The sequence below is a fragment of the Cnephaeus nilssonii genome (assembly GCF_951640355.1).
Source record: "Cnephaeus nilssonii genome assembly, chromosome: 6".
In the NCBI taxonomy this organism is placed as follows: domain Eukaryota; kingdom Metazoa; phylum Chordata; class Mammalia; order Chiroptera; family Vespertilionidae; genus Cnephaeus; species Cnephaeus nilssonii.
In genome coordinates, this window is record NC_137077.1 from 73,863,698 (window position 1) to 73,883,445 (window position 19,748).

Here is a 19,748-nt window from a genome sequence, read left to right on the forward strand (position 1 = left end):
GCCAGGGATCTTGATGGATTTTTAATCTGATCATATTTCCCAAAGCCTGAAAGCTAATTCATTGTCAATAAAATCATTTTGTGATATATTGCTTTGAAACTTGCTACTTTTAAAGACAAAAGACATGTAGAACATCCTACATTAAAACAATATAAATATAGTTCACATAGACACCTGTGCTTCAATGAAGACATAGTCTGTGCCATAATGGAGTTCCTAATCTGACCGAGGACATGAATACATAAAAAAGTAAATCTTTGTGCTACAATAGAAATAAAGTTCTATAGGAAAACAGAAGTGTGAATGTTTATAGCCTGTTACTTCATTGAGGATACGAGTTAGGGTGCCAAAGAGGAGAGAAGTGATGTTGAAAAGTGAATTTGTTCAGAGGTATATTGTAAGCAACCAAGAGTCAGAATAAGCTTTCAAGTAAGCACCCAGGTCTGGATCATGTGAGGATTTTAGAAACATCATATTAGCTAACTATGGTAGGAGAGATTGGGATATCACACAAGAATATACAGTCCAAATGTGAGTTTATTGGCAGTTATTGCATGCAATGAATTAATACCAATTGCCACTCTATTCCGTATTTATACTCTACTAGAGGCCCATTGCATGAAATTCGTGTACGGGGGGCGGGGTGTCACTCAGCCCAGCCTGAACCCTCTCCAATCTGGGACCCCTTGAGGGATGTCCATTGGGATTGGGCCTAAATGGGCAGTTGGACATCCCTCTCACAATTCAGTACTGCTGACTCACAACTGCTCGCCTGCCAGCTTGATCACCCCATAACCACTTCCCTGCCAGCCTGATCAATGCCTAACTGCTCCCCTGCCAGCCCGATTGCCCCTAACTGATCTCCCCTGCCGCCCTGATTGCCCCTAATTGCCCTCCCTGCTGGCCTGGTCACCCCTAACTGACCTCCCCTGATGGCCTGGTCACCCTTAACTGCCCTCCCTTCCCAGCCTGGTCACCCCTAACTGCCCTCGCCTGCCAGCCTGGTCACCCTTAACTGTCCTCCCCTGCTGGCCTGGTCACCACCAACTGCCCTCCCCCGATGGCCCAGTCACCCCTAACTGCCCACCCTTCCCAGCCTGGTCACCCCAAACTGCCCTCCCCTGCAGGCCTGGTCCCTCCAACTGCCCTGCCCTGCAGGCTTAGTCACCCCCAACTTCCCTCCCCTGCAGGCCTGGTTGCCCCAAACTGCCCTCTCCTGCAGGCCTGGTCACCCCCAACTTCCCTCCCCTGCAGGCCTGGTTCCCCCCAACTGCCTTCCCCTGCAGGCCTGGTCCCTTGCAATTGCCCTCCCCTGCAGGCCTGGTCTCCCCCCAACTGCCCTCCCCTGCAGTTCTGGTCACCCCTAACTGCCCTCCCCTGCTGGCCTGATTGCCCACAACTGCCCTCCCCTGCTGGCCATCTTGTGGCAGCTATCTTGTGTCCACATGGGGGTGACCATTTTGACCACATGGGGGCAGCCATCTTGTGTTGGAGTGATGGTCAATTTGCATATTACCTCTTTATTATATAGGATTAAGCACTCTAAGACTTTACTCTTGACAACAGTAAACTTTTTAGATAGATGCTCAGCTGGTAAATGGAACAACAGGATCTAACCTGAGGTTCCAACTCTTAAAAATGGCTTATACTTTTTGGAGAGAGACAGATAATTAAAGTTTTCAAGTAAGGGCATGACTGTGAAAATAGAGTGGAAGTAATCACCCTAAGAGATGTTTTAGAACTAGAATCAAATAAATTTGGGGGGATAGGTGGGCTTTGTGTAGAACTGGTTTGTTTGGCTGGTTGGCTGACTCTCTGCTCAGAAGGGCAAGGAGAGGAAAGAGCATACATTTAGTTATGGAAAGATGGTTTTGAATTGCCTGTGGGAGATGGCCAGTGCGGAGCTATAAATACAGCTCCTAAGCCCTGGAAAGAAATGAGATCCAAGACGAAGTGACGGGGACTCTTGAATAGGACTGAAATTACAAAAGTGAATAAAATAACCCAGACTCAAGGAAGGTACCACGTGTCAAGTCAATATTTTAGCTGGAAACATCAGAGGAGGCTGTGGACTAAGAAGATGGATGGAAGAACCAGATGAGGGTAATGTCAGGGAGGCTGAGAAGACCTCAGGAGGGAGAAAAGGTCAATCAAGACTGTCAAATGCTGCAGGAAACAGCTTAAATCTGCCCAACCAGGGCTATTCACAGCCACTCGACTTCCTTTTGGTTCTCATGAGAAGCCACTGTTTCCCACTCATCGCCCTCCCCTTTCCTCCCCTTTCCACGTGTAGTAGAATTCTCCTCCACACATCAATGTTTTGCGACTCGCCTCCCACGTCTCTTCCTTCCCACTGCTTACGGTTGCCATGGAGACCTTCACTTCATTAACCCAACCGTGGGAGAGGGCACCGCTGGCGGGAAGAAAACTCGGCTGGAAGAGCGCGGAGCGGAGCGAGGGCTCAGAGAGCTGCAGGGACGAGGGAGCGCGCAGGGAGGCCGCCAGGTGGGCTGAGGCCGCCGCCCCCCGCGCGTCCTGGCGGCCACGCCCCGCGCCGCCTCTGCGTCCAGGGACCCGCCACCGCGCGCTGCATTCCGAGCCCGAAACTTGCAAAGCGCGGGAGGTGCGGCCGCGCGCCCGGCACCCGCAGGCTCCTCCGCTGTGCCCTCCCGGCGCTCGGACTGGCAGGTCGGGGCTCTCTCCTCCTCATCCCGCCAGTCTAACCATTCTCAACCCCCAGTTCTTGCCTCTATCCTCCTCCTCTCTCTGCGGTTACAAGTGGCTCCTTTGGGCTCTTTCTAAAACTGCGCGCTCTCTACCCTTTCTCCGCTCCAGGAGCAAATCCTGTGACTCAAACCTGAATTTGAACGGGGACTTTGGGACTTGAACAGGCAGAGCGGGAGCGGCCTTTCTTGCCACTTTGATCTTACAGCGCACAGACTTGGACACTCCACGTTAAAGCTGAGATTTGGGGCGGGAGTGGGGTGGGGAATAGAGCACTTGTGCTGAGAAGAATAATACAAGGTTACAGCCCTGCAGTTTTGTGGATTGAATGGTTAGGTATTTCTTTTTAACTGGGTGCATTGTATCTGAGGGGAACACTTGCTTAATAGCAATAAAGAGGATTTTGTAGGCAGAAACCTGCTTTAGAGTGGGCTTGAGAGAGAGCCTTGAAATTGATCCTGGTACCTGTTTACTATTAAAATGACTTTTTTTTTTCAGTTTTAGAAGTATATATTTTAAATACAGATTGTATTTTTTTTTCCTTTATATCTTAAATTGAATGTAAAACGTTCTTAGGTCCTGAGGGACTCTTAAGTTTCTATGAAAAGTTACACAAGCTTTTCAGATGCATACATTTAAAAAAATAAAAGGAATCGAAACGGGTTTTGAATGTTTTTTCCCTTTGAAGTTACAGTTTCATCAATAGCATATTGAAATTTTTTTTCATGGCTATAAAATGTGAGGAATTACTTCCAACGAAGTAGCAGTGTGTAGGTGTTCTACATTGCCATCAATTAAGGTTAAGTTTCACACACTACTATGTAATTTTGTGTAATTGCCTAATAACTCATTTTATTTTTAACACCTTTATATTTCATCACAGCAGCTTCTAGAAGCAAATTATTTTGGTATTTGTGGGAAAGCACTTATGTTTCCAACTTTATGAGGTGGAGAATATCATGTAGCACCTACTTACCAATGCCTTAACGTTCAGTTGGATGAATAGTCATGTCATTAAAAGTCATGCCATTAAAGTGATACACACACACACACACACACACACACACACACACCACATAAAGAATGTCCAATAGTTTAGTATTTAATCTCAATATGTACATGTTTAATTGAACTAAATATGCTTTGTTTTCCAGATGGAGAAATCAATCATTTTACTGCTTTGGATACAATATATTGTTAAGGTAAGACATTTTTGAATGTGCCCTTTTCAGAAAAATTAGTTGATTGGTAGGATGCTATTGCATTGAGTCTATTCACTTTGGAACATAAGGGGCATATTGAAGAGAAATAACACCAAATATTAGGTTTATAACCTAAGGAAAGTTTCTTTGCTAGGAGCCACACAAATTTGTGCATATAGATGGCATCTGTCTTCACTGCTTACAAATTGTATTGGGGATTATCAGTGGGGAGAAAGATAAGAACAAAAGACAAGGTATGGTGATTCATCTTAAGGTTGTTTGGGTTGGATTTTTTTAAAATATATTTTATTGATTTTTTACAGAGAGGAAGGGAGAGGGATAGAGAGCTAGAAACATCGATGAGAGAGAATCATCGACCAGCTGCCTCCTGCACACCCCCTACCAGGGATGTGCCCACAGCCAATGTATATGCCCTTGACCGGAATCGAACCTGGGACCTTTCAGTCCGCAGACCGACGCTCTATCCATTGAGCCAAACCGGTTTCAGCTGGATTTTTGATAAATATAAAATATATTGTTCTCCTGAGAGATAAACTATTTATTTATTTATTTTTGTGATCTAGGGAACATAAAAGGTCTCTCATCATGTGGTCTAACATTTTTGTCTCAATTAGCAACATTTTCTTTACCTATAAATGAACCAAGGGTCTAAAATGACTCAGAGTCAAATGTTTTGTACTCAAAACTTATTTTCATTGTGAATGTATTATCAAGAATGCCTGTGAAGTAATTTAATTTTGTAGCCATTACCATCAAGGTACACAGTTGACATGCCAGGGGTTATACTGTGTTTTTCCTGTGACTTTGAGTTTCTCCCAACTCTCTTGAGCCTGGGAACATAGTATTTCCTTGTTCACATTTTACTTGCCTTTCTTAAGTTGTTCTCAAAATTATGTTTACAAATAGAGTATCCAGTGAATATTATTTAACTTATGTGTAGAAATCAATATTGCTAAAATAGTTTTCAATTATAATTTGGCATATTTTAGGTTTCATTTTAGTAAAATTGCTTATAAAATATTAACCAAGAATGCATTTCTATTATTTTTCACCATTCCTTTCCTTTCCTATTTCAGATCTCAAAAAGTTTTCATTATATACCAATAAGTAAACAAACAACAACAATTTTTGTTGACTGGGAAGAATTTCCTGAGGGAGGAAGTCCTGAGTTTTATTTTTTAAAATACCAACTTATTAATAATTTGGCTCAAAAAGTAAGGCATCATTTTTTTTTTTTGGCTCTGATGAAAAGTAAGCATAATGTAGATGTGTTATAACTAAAAACCTCATCAGAAGTAGGAACTTAATAGTTATTTTGATTTCTAACTTTTATTTTATTAATACATAAAATGTTAGCATTTTATGAAGTATCTTCAATAAGTAGTCAAAATAATATTTAACTTTTTCATATAAATGATTATGTATTTTCCTTTTTAGAATTTGTATATTATACGCAGAGTAGTTATATTAAAAGTAACATGTAAAAATAAATATTCTATATTGGAAAAACTGTTTTTTATGAAGGAGATATAAAAAAGTCAAACTTTTTTTTCTTTCTTTTTTTCTTTTTACTTTTTAAATTATTTTTTATTGTCTAAAGTTTTACATATGCCTCCTTTTTCCGCAAACTTTTAATGTATTTGACATAGTTAGAAAATATTTCATAAGCAGATGTATCTCATTATTTACAGAATGTCAAAAGCATTCCTGCAGATCCACAGAAACCTCCAAAATCAATTATAACAATAGAAGAAAATGAAGACTACCACATCATTATACAGTCCATAAAATATGGACAAATTTTAAGTGAAAAGTCATTTCAAATGCGTAAGTAATATGTATATGTTGTTCAGCTTTGTTATATAATTATAAAAGGGAAAATACCAGATAATTTGAATTTTACACTGATTAACAGGTATGTAATGGCAGTTGAAAATCACATCATGAGAGTAATATTCTGTTCTTTAAATATAATGTAAATTTCAATATTGAAAGAAATAATAAAATAAGGTAAGAATAAAATTTTTCATTTTGACATTTAATGTGTGAGATATATAGGTAAGTATAATGGAAATGTTACATGTAATGCAGATTATTCTAAAAAAATAATGTAGGTTTGTAACCTAATTCATTCATCCTAAAGAGGGTACAAGGAACTCCCATATAATCTAGAAAATATTTTATAATTAGGTATTTTCCACCATGGTTGATCTTTTGTAATTCAATAGTCTTTGTGTTTCATTCAGTTTTATTTGAAAACATACTAATTATCCTTTCTGATTTTTTAGGTGGAATCTCAACTAAAAATATTAAAACAATAGCAACAAGTACGAGTGTTTCTTTTAACTGGAGTATGATATCTTCCAAGGACATTTCAGTGTCAATATCTCTTAATAATTCTTCACAAATTATGCAAAATAATGTCATAGCTTATGAGTGGGATCATTTGAAACCTGCCACCTTATATGCTTTTACTTTTGAATTTAAACAGTTGCATTTGGATTTTGTACATATACTTCAGAGACTGGATGTTCAAGTTGAAACAGGTGTGTAGATATTTGGTTCATTATTAAACAATATATTTATTATATATTTTGTAGATAACTTGGCAGTTATATTGTTCTTTAAAAAAGAGATCCAGGCTAGTATTAACCACTATGAGCTACTTGTAAGTGAATTAGCATAGTCCCCCTTTCCTAATTATATCATTCGGTATTTAACTGATATAGTGAACAAGCTGGATTTAGCAGTGTAAAGGTAAGAACCAACTTTATTTTCCTACTACCACTTCTTTTAAACTGAATCAAGTGGGCTCTCTCTCTCTCTCTCTCTCTCTCTCTCTCTCTCTCTCTCTCACCTTAGTAATGGTTCATACAAATTCCATAGTTTTGTTTTTAGATGAGTTTACAATATCAATGAGCAGGCACATTTTCAGGTCTTTAAAGGTTCATTAAAATCTGACTTAAACTTCTCTATTACTCATCTCTGATAGACTGCAATCACAGTTTAGCATATTGCAAGGGGAAAGGGAATGTGTTCAATTTTTTTGTACCTTCCTGGTTCCACTCCCTTCCCCCACATGGTGGGAAACGACATAAGAGAAGACAAGTCGTAAGTAGCTAATGAGAGCAATACCCTCACTGTGATGGACTGAGAGTCCCATTTTAATACTCTCTCTATTAAACATGCACATAAACCACCGTGCATGTTTACAAGTTAAGAGGAAGAACACTTGAATAGTAAGAAAAAGACAGTGAAGTAATTAAAGCATTCCCTCTCCCCATCCTACTTGCCCTCTGAAAAATGAAGACCGCAGTTTCTTCAAATGATGCTTCTCACATCCCCCTAATATCGTGGGTTGAGGCACTGATGAAGCATCAACAATTATCAAAGTACAATACGTACTCTGAGCAGGCCGACATTTCCTCAGTCTTTCTATGGCATGCATTCTTGGAGAAAAACTCTAAGCAGCCATTTCAGTTTTTTCTGGAAGGTGAACCCATTTGAAGTGGCAGAGAACAGAATTCTTAGCAAGCATTATGCCTGGTTCTCAAAAATAAAAAGGAACGTGAAATAGCCTTAGTTTTTTACCAGTGTTCAGAGTAAGGGGTAGGAAATCAACCTAAAGTAACTTAGAAAAAGGTAAAAACACTGTGGTTTTGTTTTAATTAAGTTATAATTGGATAGTAATTATGCAAAATTAACTTTTACAGCTACTGAAAAACTATTTTAATTGGTAGTAATTCATTTTCTACTTGAATAACAGCTTTAGCACTTTTATTGGTTTGGGAGAAATATAGGGCAAGTGCACTATGAATACTGTGAAGCTTTCACAATTCAATTCTTCAGATTTTAAAAAATATAAGTTTGAAATGTTATATTACTAAATTCATCTTTAATAAAGCATTTTTCTTTTGGTAGGTTCATGTTCACAAGGATGGGTAGCATTAAAAAATAGCTGTTACAGAATTATCAAAGAGAGTAAACCATGGACTATAGCCCAGCAACATTGTAAATTATCCTTAAATTCTGCACACCTTGTGGATATAAAAAATGAAGAGGAAAAAAAATTTATATTTTCGCATCTCAGGTTAAAGAACCAAATAATATTATGGACTGGTCTTAATGACTTGAAGGTCAGTAAATATAAAAATGTGCAAATATCATGATGAACAGAACTCTTTGCCCCATGTTCTTTTATTCATTTACTAGAGGCCCAGTGCACGAAATTCGTGCAAGGGGTGTGTGTCCCTCAGCCCAGCCTGAACCCTCTCTAATCTGGGACCCCTCAAGGGATGTCCGACTGCCCGTTTAGGCCCGATCCCACCGGGGATCGGGCCTAAACGGGCAGTCGGACATCCCTCTCACAATCCAGGACTGTTGGCTCCCAACTGCTCGCCTGCCTGCCTGCCTGATTGCCCCTAACTGCTTCTGCCTGCCAGCCTGATCACCCCCTAACCACTCCCCTGACAGCCTGATCGACACCTAACTGCTCCCATGCTGGCCCGATTGTCCCTACTGCCCTCCCCTGCTGGCCTGGTCACCCCTAACTTCCCTCCCCTTCCAGCCTGGTCGCCCCTAACTGTCCTCCCCTGCAGGCCAGGTCGCCCCCAACTGCCCTCCCCTGCAGGCCTGTTCCCTCCCAACTGCCCTCCCCTGCTGGCCTGGTCACCCCTAATTGCCCTCCCCTGCTGGCCTGATTGCCCACAACTGCCCTCCCCTGCTGACCATCTTGTGTCCACATGGGGCAGCCATCTTTGACCACATGGGAGTGGCCATCTTGTGTGTTGGAGTGATGGTCAATTTGCATATTACTCTTTTATCAGATCAGATTCCTTTATTCAATCAATATTTATTGAGTATTTATTATAAGTTAGACACTTTCTCTTTTTTTCAATATCTCTGTCTCTGTTTCTCTGTTTTAGAGCAGTTACAGTTTCACAGCAAAATTGAGGGGGAGGTATAGAGATTACCCATGCTCCCCACTGTCTCCACATATGCATAGCCTCCCCATTATCAACTCCAGAGTGATACATTTTTTACAAATGAATCACCTACATGGACCCATCATTATCACACAAAGTTCATAGTTTACATGTGGTTTATTCTTGGTGGTGTACTTTCTATAGATTTGGACAAATAAGTAATTACATGTATCCATCATTTTGATGTCATGCAAAGTATTTTCACTGCCCTAAAGATCCTCTGTACTCTGCATATTCATCCCTCCCCCACCTCCTTCAGTCTCTTTTGTAGGCATCTATTCTTTACCTAATTTTGCTTTAATTTTGGTCTTCCCCAGACCCCTCTAAATTCATATGAATGACCTCATCCATTTCTTTACCTAATTTATACTTAAACCAATGATTCTCAAACATTTATCTAGTCTACTTTCTTCTTATGAGCTCCAGACATTGAATTTTCTTCTGATTATGCCTTTTGAAATTATCTACAGACACATCAACATTGCCCAGACTGACTTGTCATCTCCTTCCCACCAAACCTGCTTCTTTTACTTCTTTTTTTGTTATTAAATTAAATTAAAATTTGTTTTTCCATAACCTCTTTCACCTCCACCCACAATCCTCTATTTCTTACCTTGGTGAGCAATACAGTAATATGAATTAAAAAACATTGAAAGTCTTCTCCATTTTATTTATTTCACTCCACATATCCTGGTTTATGAGCTTTAATTTTACTAAAAAAGATACAAAAATATCTGAAGATTTTTTCAATACTGGTGAAAAAGATGGTGTGACATTTTTCTCCAACATCCTTTTTTATTAAATTTTGTTGTTTTTTACTTAGGAGTAGAATATTCTTTTTCAAATATATTTTTATTGATTTCTGAGTGGAAGGGAGAAGGAGAGAGAGATATAAACATCAATGATGAGAGAATCATTGATCAGCTGCCTCCCGCATGCCCCCCACTGGGGATCGAGCCCACAACCCAGGCATGTACCCTTGCCTGGAATCGAATGTGGGACCCTTCAGTCTGCAGGCTGACGCTCTATCCACTGAGCCAAACTGGCCAGGGTTTTTCTCTGGCATTATTAACACGATGGGATATCTTGTGAAATTTCATTTGTTGGAAATACCAAGACCTAAAACAATGATTTCTGTCTAGTTTGTGTGTTTTTTTCCTGATGATTTATTTAATTTTATATCTTGTTACTCAAACATAAATCTGTTCTCCATGAAATATCCTAATCTGTATTGCTAGGCACCATTTGATGTGTTTTACTTGTATGACATGTAGGGAAATTGGGGAACAGGTAGGTTAACTTGTCCACACGGACACGCATCAGAGTTTGCTCTTAACCACTGTCCTCTGTGACCTCTCCATTAAGCTGGCCTCTTGAGGTTGACATCAAAGCCACCTGCTGGGCTATAGTCCCTGAAAGTATGAGAAACTAATCATCTCTTTCACACATGCTGAGTAAGGGTGAGTTTGTTACTGAGCTTCCAGGGATGACTGTCTTATTCATCATTGCAATTCCTAGCTTCACTGGGGTCTGATACTCAGCAGGAACTTGGGGAATGACAGGGTACTAGTCTCTCTAATCTACTTTGTGAGGGTTAAATAGGTAACCCTCATTCAGTTCTCACAACATCCCTATGAGGTAGGCACTATCATTGTTCTCACTGAATAGATGAGGAAAGTGGAGCTCAGAAAGCTTCTCGGTCACATAGGTAATAAATGGCCATGCCAGGCTTCAGCCTGTGTCTGTCTGACCAGTACTCATGCCTTAACCACTGGAACATATTCCCCTCAAGCCTCTGTAAAGTTTCCAAAACTGCAGCACCATGTATGCAATAAAGCAGACTCCACGAGGAGACAATATTCCTCCATTCTGTTAGGTGGAATTGGAATATACTTAAAAAAAAATAAGTCTTTAGAATGTCTGGGGGAGTAGTTCTCTTTAATCCTATCTGGGCAACTAGCCTGGAGCTGTACTTGATGCTGGGATGCCATCATAATCACAATATAGACATAGTCTCTGTTTCCACAGAGTTCATTATCTCTAAGAATGATGTTTATGTTATGAGGACCTATTATGTGCCTGGTGTTTTGTTTACACATTCTCTAAACCTGTTGACATCCATGCAAAGTAGTTATGACTATCTCCATTGTGCAGGTGGAAAAGTTTAGTTTCTAAGAGGTTGGCAGTTGTCCAAGAATAGATAGTGACAGAAATATTGGTTAGAATACAGGTGCATCTCTGTCAAACCTTGTACTTTTCCTACTACCCCTTTCAATGAGGGTAGCCACAGGAATAGCTAGAGGTACATTCATTGCTTGTGAAAATTGAGGTTGGTGATATCCATCAGTGATATCCCTTAGCAGAAAGGTATCATAAACCACTCCTGATGCATATGATTTATTTTATGACTTTAAATAAAATAACTAACAACTAACGAATAATGGGTCTCTGCCCAACATTGTGTTGAGCCCTTCGCATGCACTGCCTCTTTAATCCTCACAACAACTTAATGTGTAGATTCTATTATTATACCCATTTTACATATGAGAAAATAGAGGCTTAGTGTGAGATTCAGCAATTTGTCTGAATACATATGGCTAAGGAGTGAATGAAAGTGAACTCTGTCCCCAGCTCAGAATCTTCATAATAAAGGAAATCTGCATAAATATATATTAAACCGGTTTATGACTTAACAATCTTAGAAGATTTTATATTACAAGTGTAACTAATAATTATCTTTAAGTATACTTATTTGAAGATATGATACTTCTTTAAATTGGCTTCATTTGTACATCTTATTACAGAAAGAAGGTCATCTCACATGGACAGATGGATCACCTTTTGGCCTTAAGAAAAATGAAATCTTTTCTTTCCCACTGCTACCCAAGAATGAAACAGATTGCTACATTTTACAACAAAATGCAACTGGATCAAACTATTTTTTTGCAAGATTTTTCTGTTATGTTCCATTGCCATTTATTTGCAAATATGAATGTAATTATTAATATTATATTTATGCATCTCACCATTTTATTAATTTTTAAAATAGAATTATAATTTGTAATTAAAATGTTTCTTTTTTATATTTCTTTCAGCACCTTCTCTGAAGGAAAATCTTTTGATCTATATAAAGGATGTTGGAACAACTGAAGTTGTATTTAGTTGGGATAATTTGAATGGTTGGAATAATTTGAATAAATGGCTAAAATTAGGATATAAAATTATTATAAAATATTATTTAGATTATGCAGAACAATATTTTGAGAGCATACCCCCAAATACTACAGAAAAAGCAATTACCCATCTGTCTCCTGGCCATGTATACAGATTTTTACTCTTTGCAATAAATGAATGGGAGGCAAAAACCACGCTAAGTCCAGTATTCACTGTCGAAACACGTAAGTTACAAGATATCTGAAGTTATAATTCTTCAAGTATTTAATGTCATCATTTGTAAATATTTCCTGAAGATCTGGTATTTTCTCTTAACACTTTAGGTACACCTGCAACTTTACCAATTTTAAATTGTAATTAATATGTTTATATGTTTGGCTTTCCTGTTAAAATATTAATCTACGAGGAACTATATCTTATGGCACCAGCTAGACTGGAGTCCAGTCCATAGTAGATACTCAATAAATTTCTGTGGAAATGGATTTTTGATATATGCTAATAGCAAAAAAATAAACATGTGTGTCTAGACTGTGAGAGGATTACAATGGAGACAAATTGTGAGAAATAAAAGGAAATGCTATATATAGCAAAACCTAACTTAAATTCCCACTCAGTGGTGCATATTTAATAAGTGCTTTTTAGAATTCAGAGGGTGGTTGATAGTGGCAGACTTGTGGAAAGGAGAGGCTTGGGCTCAAACTTGAGGGGAAAAAACATATGAGCAAATTTATGGAGATAAGAGTTTGTAGGAGAAGAGTAACGCAGACTGGAGAAGATTTCCCTGAGCATGAGGGTCAAATCAGTTTGAGAGGTAGGCGGTAAAAGACTTGGGAGTGCTAGAGGTCTCTGACTCAGATGGTTAGACTTGACCTTAGAAGCGATGGTTATCAGTTAAGTCTATAGTATTTTAAGACTCACTTTACCTCCCACAAAGCACTCTTAATGCATTATTTTATCAGTCCTTACCTCAACTCAGGGAGTAGCTATGTAGAAATGAGAAAACTGAGCTTCTGAAAGGTTAAGTAAATTGACTAGAGTAACATAACTTGCTTAGTAGATCCAAACAGGAAACCAGATGGTTTAATTTTAACTCTTGAGATATTGCTTCTAAAGAAAGAATCAAGAAGAATGTGTATGTTGGGAGGGCAGAGAACGGATATGGGTTTATGACTGATATGTGTAAGGTGCTGTTTTAAGAACATTAATCTGTAGGGATTAACTAGGAAAATCATTGGCACTGGATGAAATGGTTTGTGATGGGGAAATGTTTCTGTAAGAGGATGAGAACCTGAGTTCCGGTGATGATGGGACTAAAGAGTGAATAATATCAAGTCCCTGCACTCTAGTTTGACAAGACAGAAGAGGGAAAAGACATATAAAATGAGATCACTGAATGCCGTGAGTGTCTTTTCAGTGGTGGTTGCATTAAAAATAATGACTGAACAATAATGTGTGTCAAACACTGTGCCAAGTGCTTTACATACCTTATCTCATTTAATCTTCACAATAATTTTATGAGGCAGCTACTACTATAATTCCCATTTTATAGTCAAGAGAAGTGAGGTTCAAAGCTAGCAAGTTACTCAGGGAGTGGAGCCAGAAAGTGTAAGAGCCAGGACTCAAACCTAGTTTTTCCTTTCTCTTTAAACTAAAGTATTATAGAAGTATTGAGAAGTGAGAGGTTATTCTGGCAACCCATATAACTAATAGCGTGTATTTTTATCTCCTAGGCCCATTATCAGTCCAAAATGTCACAGTTACTCATGTGACCCCAACAGAAATATTTTTACATTGGGATCCTCCAGATCCTGAGTCTTTTCACCATTACCTTGTAACTACTTTGGATGTTCAAAATAATAAATCAGAAGAGGTATTTGTTGAAAAACTCAACATATCAACAGCAATTAGAGGTCTCAGATCTTTCCACCATTATCTGATATATCTATTCAGTGTAGCAGAACGAGGAACTTTAAGCTGCTTTGAGCAACCTATTTCAGCCATTACAGGTAAGTGTGGGCATATTTTGCCTTTTAATAAAACATACATAAACTGAATATATTGGAATATAATTTTGATGAAATTTAATTGTGTTGATCCTTTATAGGTAGAAATACTTACAGTTGAATATTCGTTTGAATGCTGGATCACAATTTTAAGCATGGATTCTAAGTAACTAAATTAATTTAAATTTAAACATCAGCATTGTTTCAACCAGAGTTCCTAGAAGACATCTTCCTTATCACAGCTGTGGCCAGAAAATAAATGATCATAAAATATAGTTCACCCAGTTCTCTTTAATAATACTAGATCCAACAAATATGAAGGTCTGCACATTTAATCAGTTTTACTTCATTCATTTTCTTACTCAGTGTGATTACTCCACCGCTAGGGGGCAGTTTCATCCCAGGACTTTGGGCCAATGCATTTCTAATCTCTACTCGCCTCCACCTGACAGTTTTTTGAATCCTTGTCTAGAACATAATAATTTATCTTATTTAAGCATTCTATTGACCTCCTTAAGTATAAGTCACTCTTTTTTTAAAGATAAAACACTATTGTATGAAACTGCATAGCTAAACACCTATCCCTTTGTGTGTAATGTGTGTATTGTTCATGCATGTGTGTATTTAACATGCCTCCGTGCAAAGTTCTTTGAAATTTCACCAGTTAAAATTTAAACATATTAGAGCTGAGGTGGAAAACCTACATGTTCACAGCCATAGATGAATTAGCCTTCTCAGACTTGTGGAAATACTTGGTAGTCTTTGAAAATAATAATAATATGAAAATATATTATTTAATGTTTATGAAATTGCAAGTGCTTAACATACATGTATTCAGTGTTGGAAATCCTAACCAAGAGAATTTTTCCAATGGATGTTTTTCTTCTCTGAGCTCAGACAAAGCATCCTTCATTTGATAAATGCTTAGCTGAGTTCCTTACACTTTAAGAAGATAGTTTCATTTTTAACTGACAGGCAGACTTGGAGGATTTCTCATTGATACATTAATTCTGAAGTCATATTAAAACCTCCTGTGGTACGTACCAATTTATTTAATAGAGGGAGGGGAGAAAGGTGCATGTGAATCTGCATATTTATTTATTTGTTTTTTAAAAAATATTTTTTTATTGATTTCGGAGAGGGAGTGAGAGATAGAAACATTAATGATGAGAGAAAATCATTGATCATCTGCCTCCTGCACGCACCACACTGGGGATCGAAACTGCAACCCAGGCATGTGCCTGACCAGTAATCAGTGACCTCTTGGTCCGTAAGTCAATGCTCAACCACTGAGCCACACTGGCTGGGCCTGCATGCTTAATTTTGGGTCATTTTCTATGTATATAAACTGTCAGCTGACACAGCAGTACATGTCCAAGATTTAGTAACCTAGTGCTTTTTTACTCCCCTGATGTTCAAGGCCATATTCTTTTATTTTCATTTATTATTTACTCAACAAATTATTTTTTAGTATCTGGAACTGCAATAGATACTAGAGATGCAAACATGAATTAGACCTGGTCTCTGCCTTCCACTAATGGAGCAAGACTAATACATTTTTAAAAAGTGATAATGCTGAGTTATAATTGCTATTATAGGGGAATGCTCTGGATACTGTGGAAGCGCAGAGAGGGATCAGTTAGCCCAGACTTGGGGAGCAGGGATGGTTACAGAAGCTCCCTGTGTAGGAGTGGTGCTCTGAGTCATAAAGGAGCAGAAGGAGTGCAGCAGGTGGGGTGAGGAGGCAGAAGAACGTTGCAAGTAGACCAAATAGATGTACATACACAGAGAGGGCCAAAGAAGAGGCATCTGTCTAGCCATACCTGGGAAAGCCAGAGAATGCTTTTAAAAAAATTATTTTAAATTAATTTCAGAGAGAGGAAGGGAGAGGGAGAGAGAGATAGTAACATCAACGATGAGAGAGAATCATTGAGCCACCGCGACCTGGCCAGAGAAGGCTTTTTGAAGAGACCAACATTTGAACACCGGACACTGAAAGTAGATTGCCATGGCTGGAGTACAGAGGGTCATGTAGAGAGAGTTTAGAAAATGTAAGTAAACTAGACACATAACATGAAGAGCCTTGATACATAAAAAGGGGTATCTTTTTATTCAGTAAAATTTAACTTCTTTGGGGCATGGAGCCTTTTGAGAACGTGAAAAAAGAATGGACCTTCTCCCATGAAAATGCACAGGCATGCACAGAGAATTCTGTGTCTACAGGGCTGCCACAGACTTACCAAGTAGATGTTCCCTCAATCTCTGCCTGTGTGTAGTATTCAGTAGATTTCATCTCAGGAGTAAATGTTTACAATAGCTATAAGCTTTGCAAGTACATAAGAACAAAGATCTGAAGTTGTTTCACCGCCCCTCCTCCCGCCCCCCGGAGTCCTGTGAACAGTTTTTCTAATTGGATCGTGCTGCTACTTTCTGATAATTTTACATAAATGATCAGTTTCAACACCAAGTCAGTCCAACTATAATTTTGTGGAATTAAAGTATGGGATGAACAGACTGGGTCTGGCTGAGAATGATACTTTACTGAAAAATTCAAAAGGGTGTTTAATTATGTTGATAAGAAAGTAGTAAACTTCAGAACAGATTAAAAATCAAATTATAGTTTCTTCAAATAAAATAATTATGAAAATCATAATAAATTCTTTAAAGATTATTTAAAGTAAAACTACTGAACAATTTAAAATTCTATAATCATCTTTATCATAATGAGCTAATGATTTATTATTGTGCTCGGGAACTATTAAAAGTTCAGGGGAAGCATATAACACAGGACAAAGAATTAAGGCTAAAAGGAAGGCATTACAAATTCCAGAGTGTTATATAGTAGTAAAAATCACAGGCTTGATATTCAAATATATTGTGTAAGGAGATAAGTCTAAGTATTTTCTTTGGTTATTGCAATAGAGCAGTGGTCAGCAAACTGCGGCTCGCTGCGGTTTGCCGCTCTGTTGACTAATGAGTTTGCCGACCACTGCAATAGAGTATCAAGGAAATTTTCTCCGATTATGTTCTAAATGAATTATAAACACAATGATTTTCTCTTTATTTCTAAATGTGTCATACCTTTCAGAAATTAGAAAGGTAATATAATTTAAAGTTGCAGCTATCTTTATGAAAAATACTAGTCCCTAAGTTCTAAAAACCATCTACATGTTAATATGCCTAAATTTATATCTCTTGCTCAAACCATTCTCCTGAACTTTAGAATTAAATATCTAACTGCCTACTCAATATATCTCATTTAGCAATCTAAGAAACATCTAAACATCCAAAGCTGAACTGCAGATGTTCCTACCCAAATCTGCTTTACCCATAGCCCTTTCCACATAGATTCACAGCCATTTCATTCATCCAATTGTTTAGGTCAAAACCTTGAAGGCGTTGTTAACCCTTGCATTTCTTTCACAACCTACACCCAATCTGTCAGGAAATCCTGCTGGTTCTCTCTCTTTAAAAAAACAGACATATTTTTTATTGATTTCAGAGAGGAAGGGAGAGGTAGAGAGAGAGAGAAACATCAATGATGAGACAGAATCACTGATCACTGTCTCCTGCCCTCCCCACACTGGGGATTGAGCCCGCAACCTGGACAAGTGTCCTTGACTGGAATCAAACCTGGGACCCTTCAGTCCTCAGGCTGACTCTCCATCCACTGAGCCAAACCAGCCAGAGCGGTTATCTCGTTAAAGAAACCCAGAATCCCACCACTTGTCCCCACTTAAGGCTATGGTCAACCAGGCCACCACTCTCTCACATAGATGCCTGGCCTTGCTCCCCTGTGTCTACTGTTGGCTCTCTCCATAGTCTGTTATTGATATAAACAGCCAAGTGATTCTTGAAAATTTAGGAAAGGTTATGCCTCTGCATTTAACCCTGTAGTTGCTACCTGTTTTATTCAAAGTGAAAGTCTGTGAAGCCTTGCAGGGCCTGGCTCCCTGTGGACCCCTGGCCTCATCCTTTCACTCTTCCCTTCATTCCCTTCGGCGTTCTTTCTGTGTTGGAAGATGCCTGGTAAACTCCTATCATGGGGCTTTTACATTAGCTGTTTCTTTCTGCCTGGAATTCTCTTCTTCCAGAAATCTGTGTATCTAACTCCTTCGAGTGTTTTGCTAAAAAATCTCATCTTTTCAAAGACACCTGCCTTGAATTCTCTATGTAATATCAGTTTCTTTCCATAATCACCACACTCCTGATCTCCCTAACTGGGGTTTACTTTTCTTTTTTTATTTAGCACTTATATCTAATGTACTATATAATGTATACATTATATACACACACACACACACACACACACACACACACACACACACACACACACTAGAGGCCCGGTGCACAAAATTCGTTCATGGGGGGGGGCGGTCCCCTCAGCTGGGCCTGCACCCTCTCCAATCCAGGACCCCTCGGGGAATGTCTGACTGCTGGTTTAGGCCCGATCCCCTGAGATTGGGATCGGGCCTAAACCGGCAGTCGGACATCCCTCTCAAAATCCAGGACTGCTGGCTACTAATCGCACACCTGCCTGCCTGCCTGATCGCCCCTAACCACTCTGCCTGCCTGCCTGATCTCCCCTAACCACATCTGCCTCGGCCCCCGCCACCATGGCTTTGTCCGGAAGGACGCCTGGAAGATGTCTGGTCTATCCAGTCTAATTAGCATATTAACCTTTTATTAGTGTGTGTGTGCGTGTGTGTGTGTGTGTGTGTGTGTGTGTGTATACTGAGTGGCCAGATTATTATGATCTCTGAACGCATAATAATCTGGCCACTCAGTGTATATCCTATATAATAAAAGGCTAATATGCAAATTGTCCCCTCAACCAGGAGTTCGACCAGCAGGCAGGCTGGCCAACCACCCATGTCCCTTCCCCCTGGTCAGGCTGGTCAGACCCCACCCATGCATGAATTCATGCACTGGGCCTCTAATATATATATACTGAGTGGCCAGATTATTATGCATTCAGAGATCATAATAATCTGGCCACTCAGTATATATATGTATATGTGTGTGTGTGTGTGTGTGTGTGTGTGTGTGTGTGTGTGTGTATGTATATATACACATATACATATATATAAATTTATATATCCTATATAATAAAAGGCTAAGCGACTGTTACAGCAGAAATACTGGAACGACCAGTTGCTATAATGCTCACTGAGCAGGCAGCAGACGAATGGTTAGGGGCAATCAGGCAGGCAGACAAGTGGTTAGGGACAATCAGGCAGGCAGGCAAGTGGTTAGGGGTGATCAGGCAGGCAGGCAAGTGGTTAGGGTGATCAGGCAGGCAGACAGAGCAGTTAGGGGAGATCAGGAAGGCAGGCGAGTAGTTAGGGGTGATCAGGCAGGCAAGCAGGCAGGCAAGTGGTTAGGAGCCAGTGGTCCCGGATTGTGATAGGAATGTCCAACTGCTGGTTTAGGCCCAATCCCTGGCAGTTGGACATCCCTTGAGGGGTTCTGGATTCCAAGAGTTTGCAGACTGGGCTGAGGGACATTCCCCCCTCCCCCGTGCAAGAATTTCGTGCACCAGGCCTCTAGTTTATATATAAAATTCATTCACTGGAGCAGGTGTCCCTCAGCCCGGCCTACCCCCTCTCACAGTCCGGGAGCCCTCAGGGGCAGGAGGC

At 39.4% G+C, this 19,748-nt stretch overlaps 1 protein-coding gene across 1 annotated transcript in view; it reads left to right on the forward strand.

Moving 5' to 3' along the window:
• Window positions 1-3,878: 3,878 nt before the first annotated feature.
• PTPRQ (protein tyrosine phosphatase receptor type Q) overlaps window positions 3,879-19,748 on the forward strand; it is a gene marked incomplete at both ends in the record, with an annotated part of 254,195 nt that continues 238,325 nt past the window's right edge. Inside the window, one exon of the mRNA XM_079775461.1 lies at window positions 3,879-3,926. Within this exon, the coding sequence (XP_079631587.1) occupies window positions 3,879-3,926 (48 nt within the window). The remainder of the gene's footprint in view (window positions 3,927-19,748) is intronic.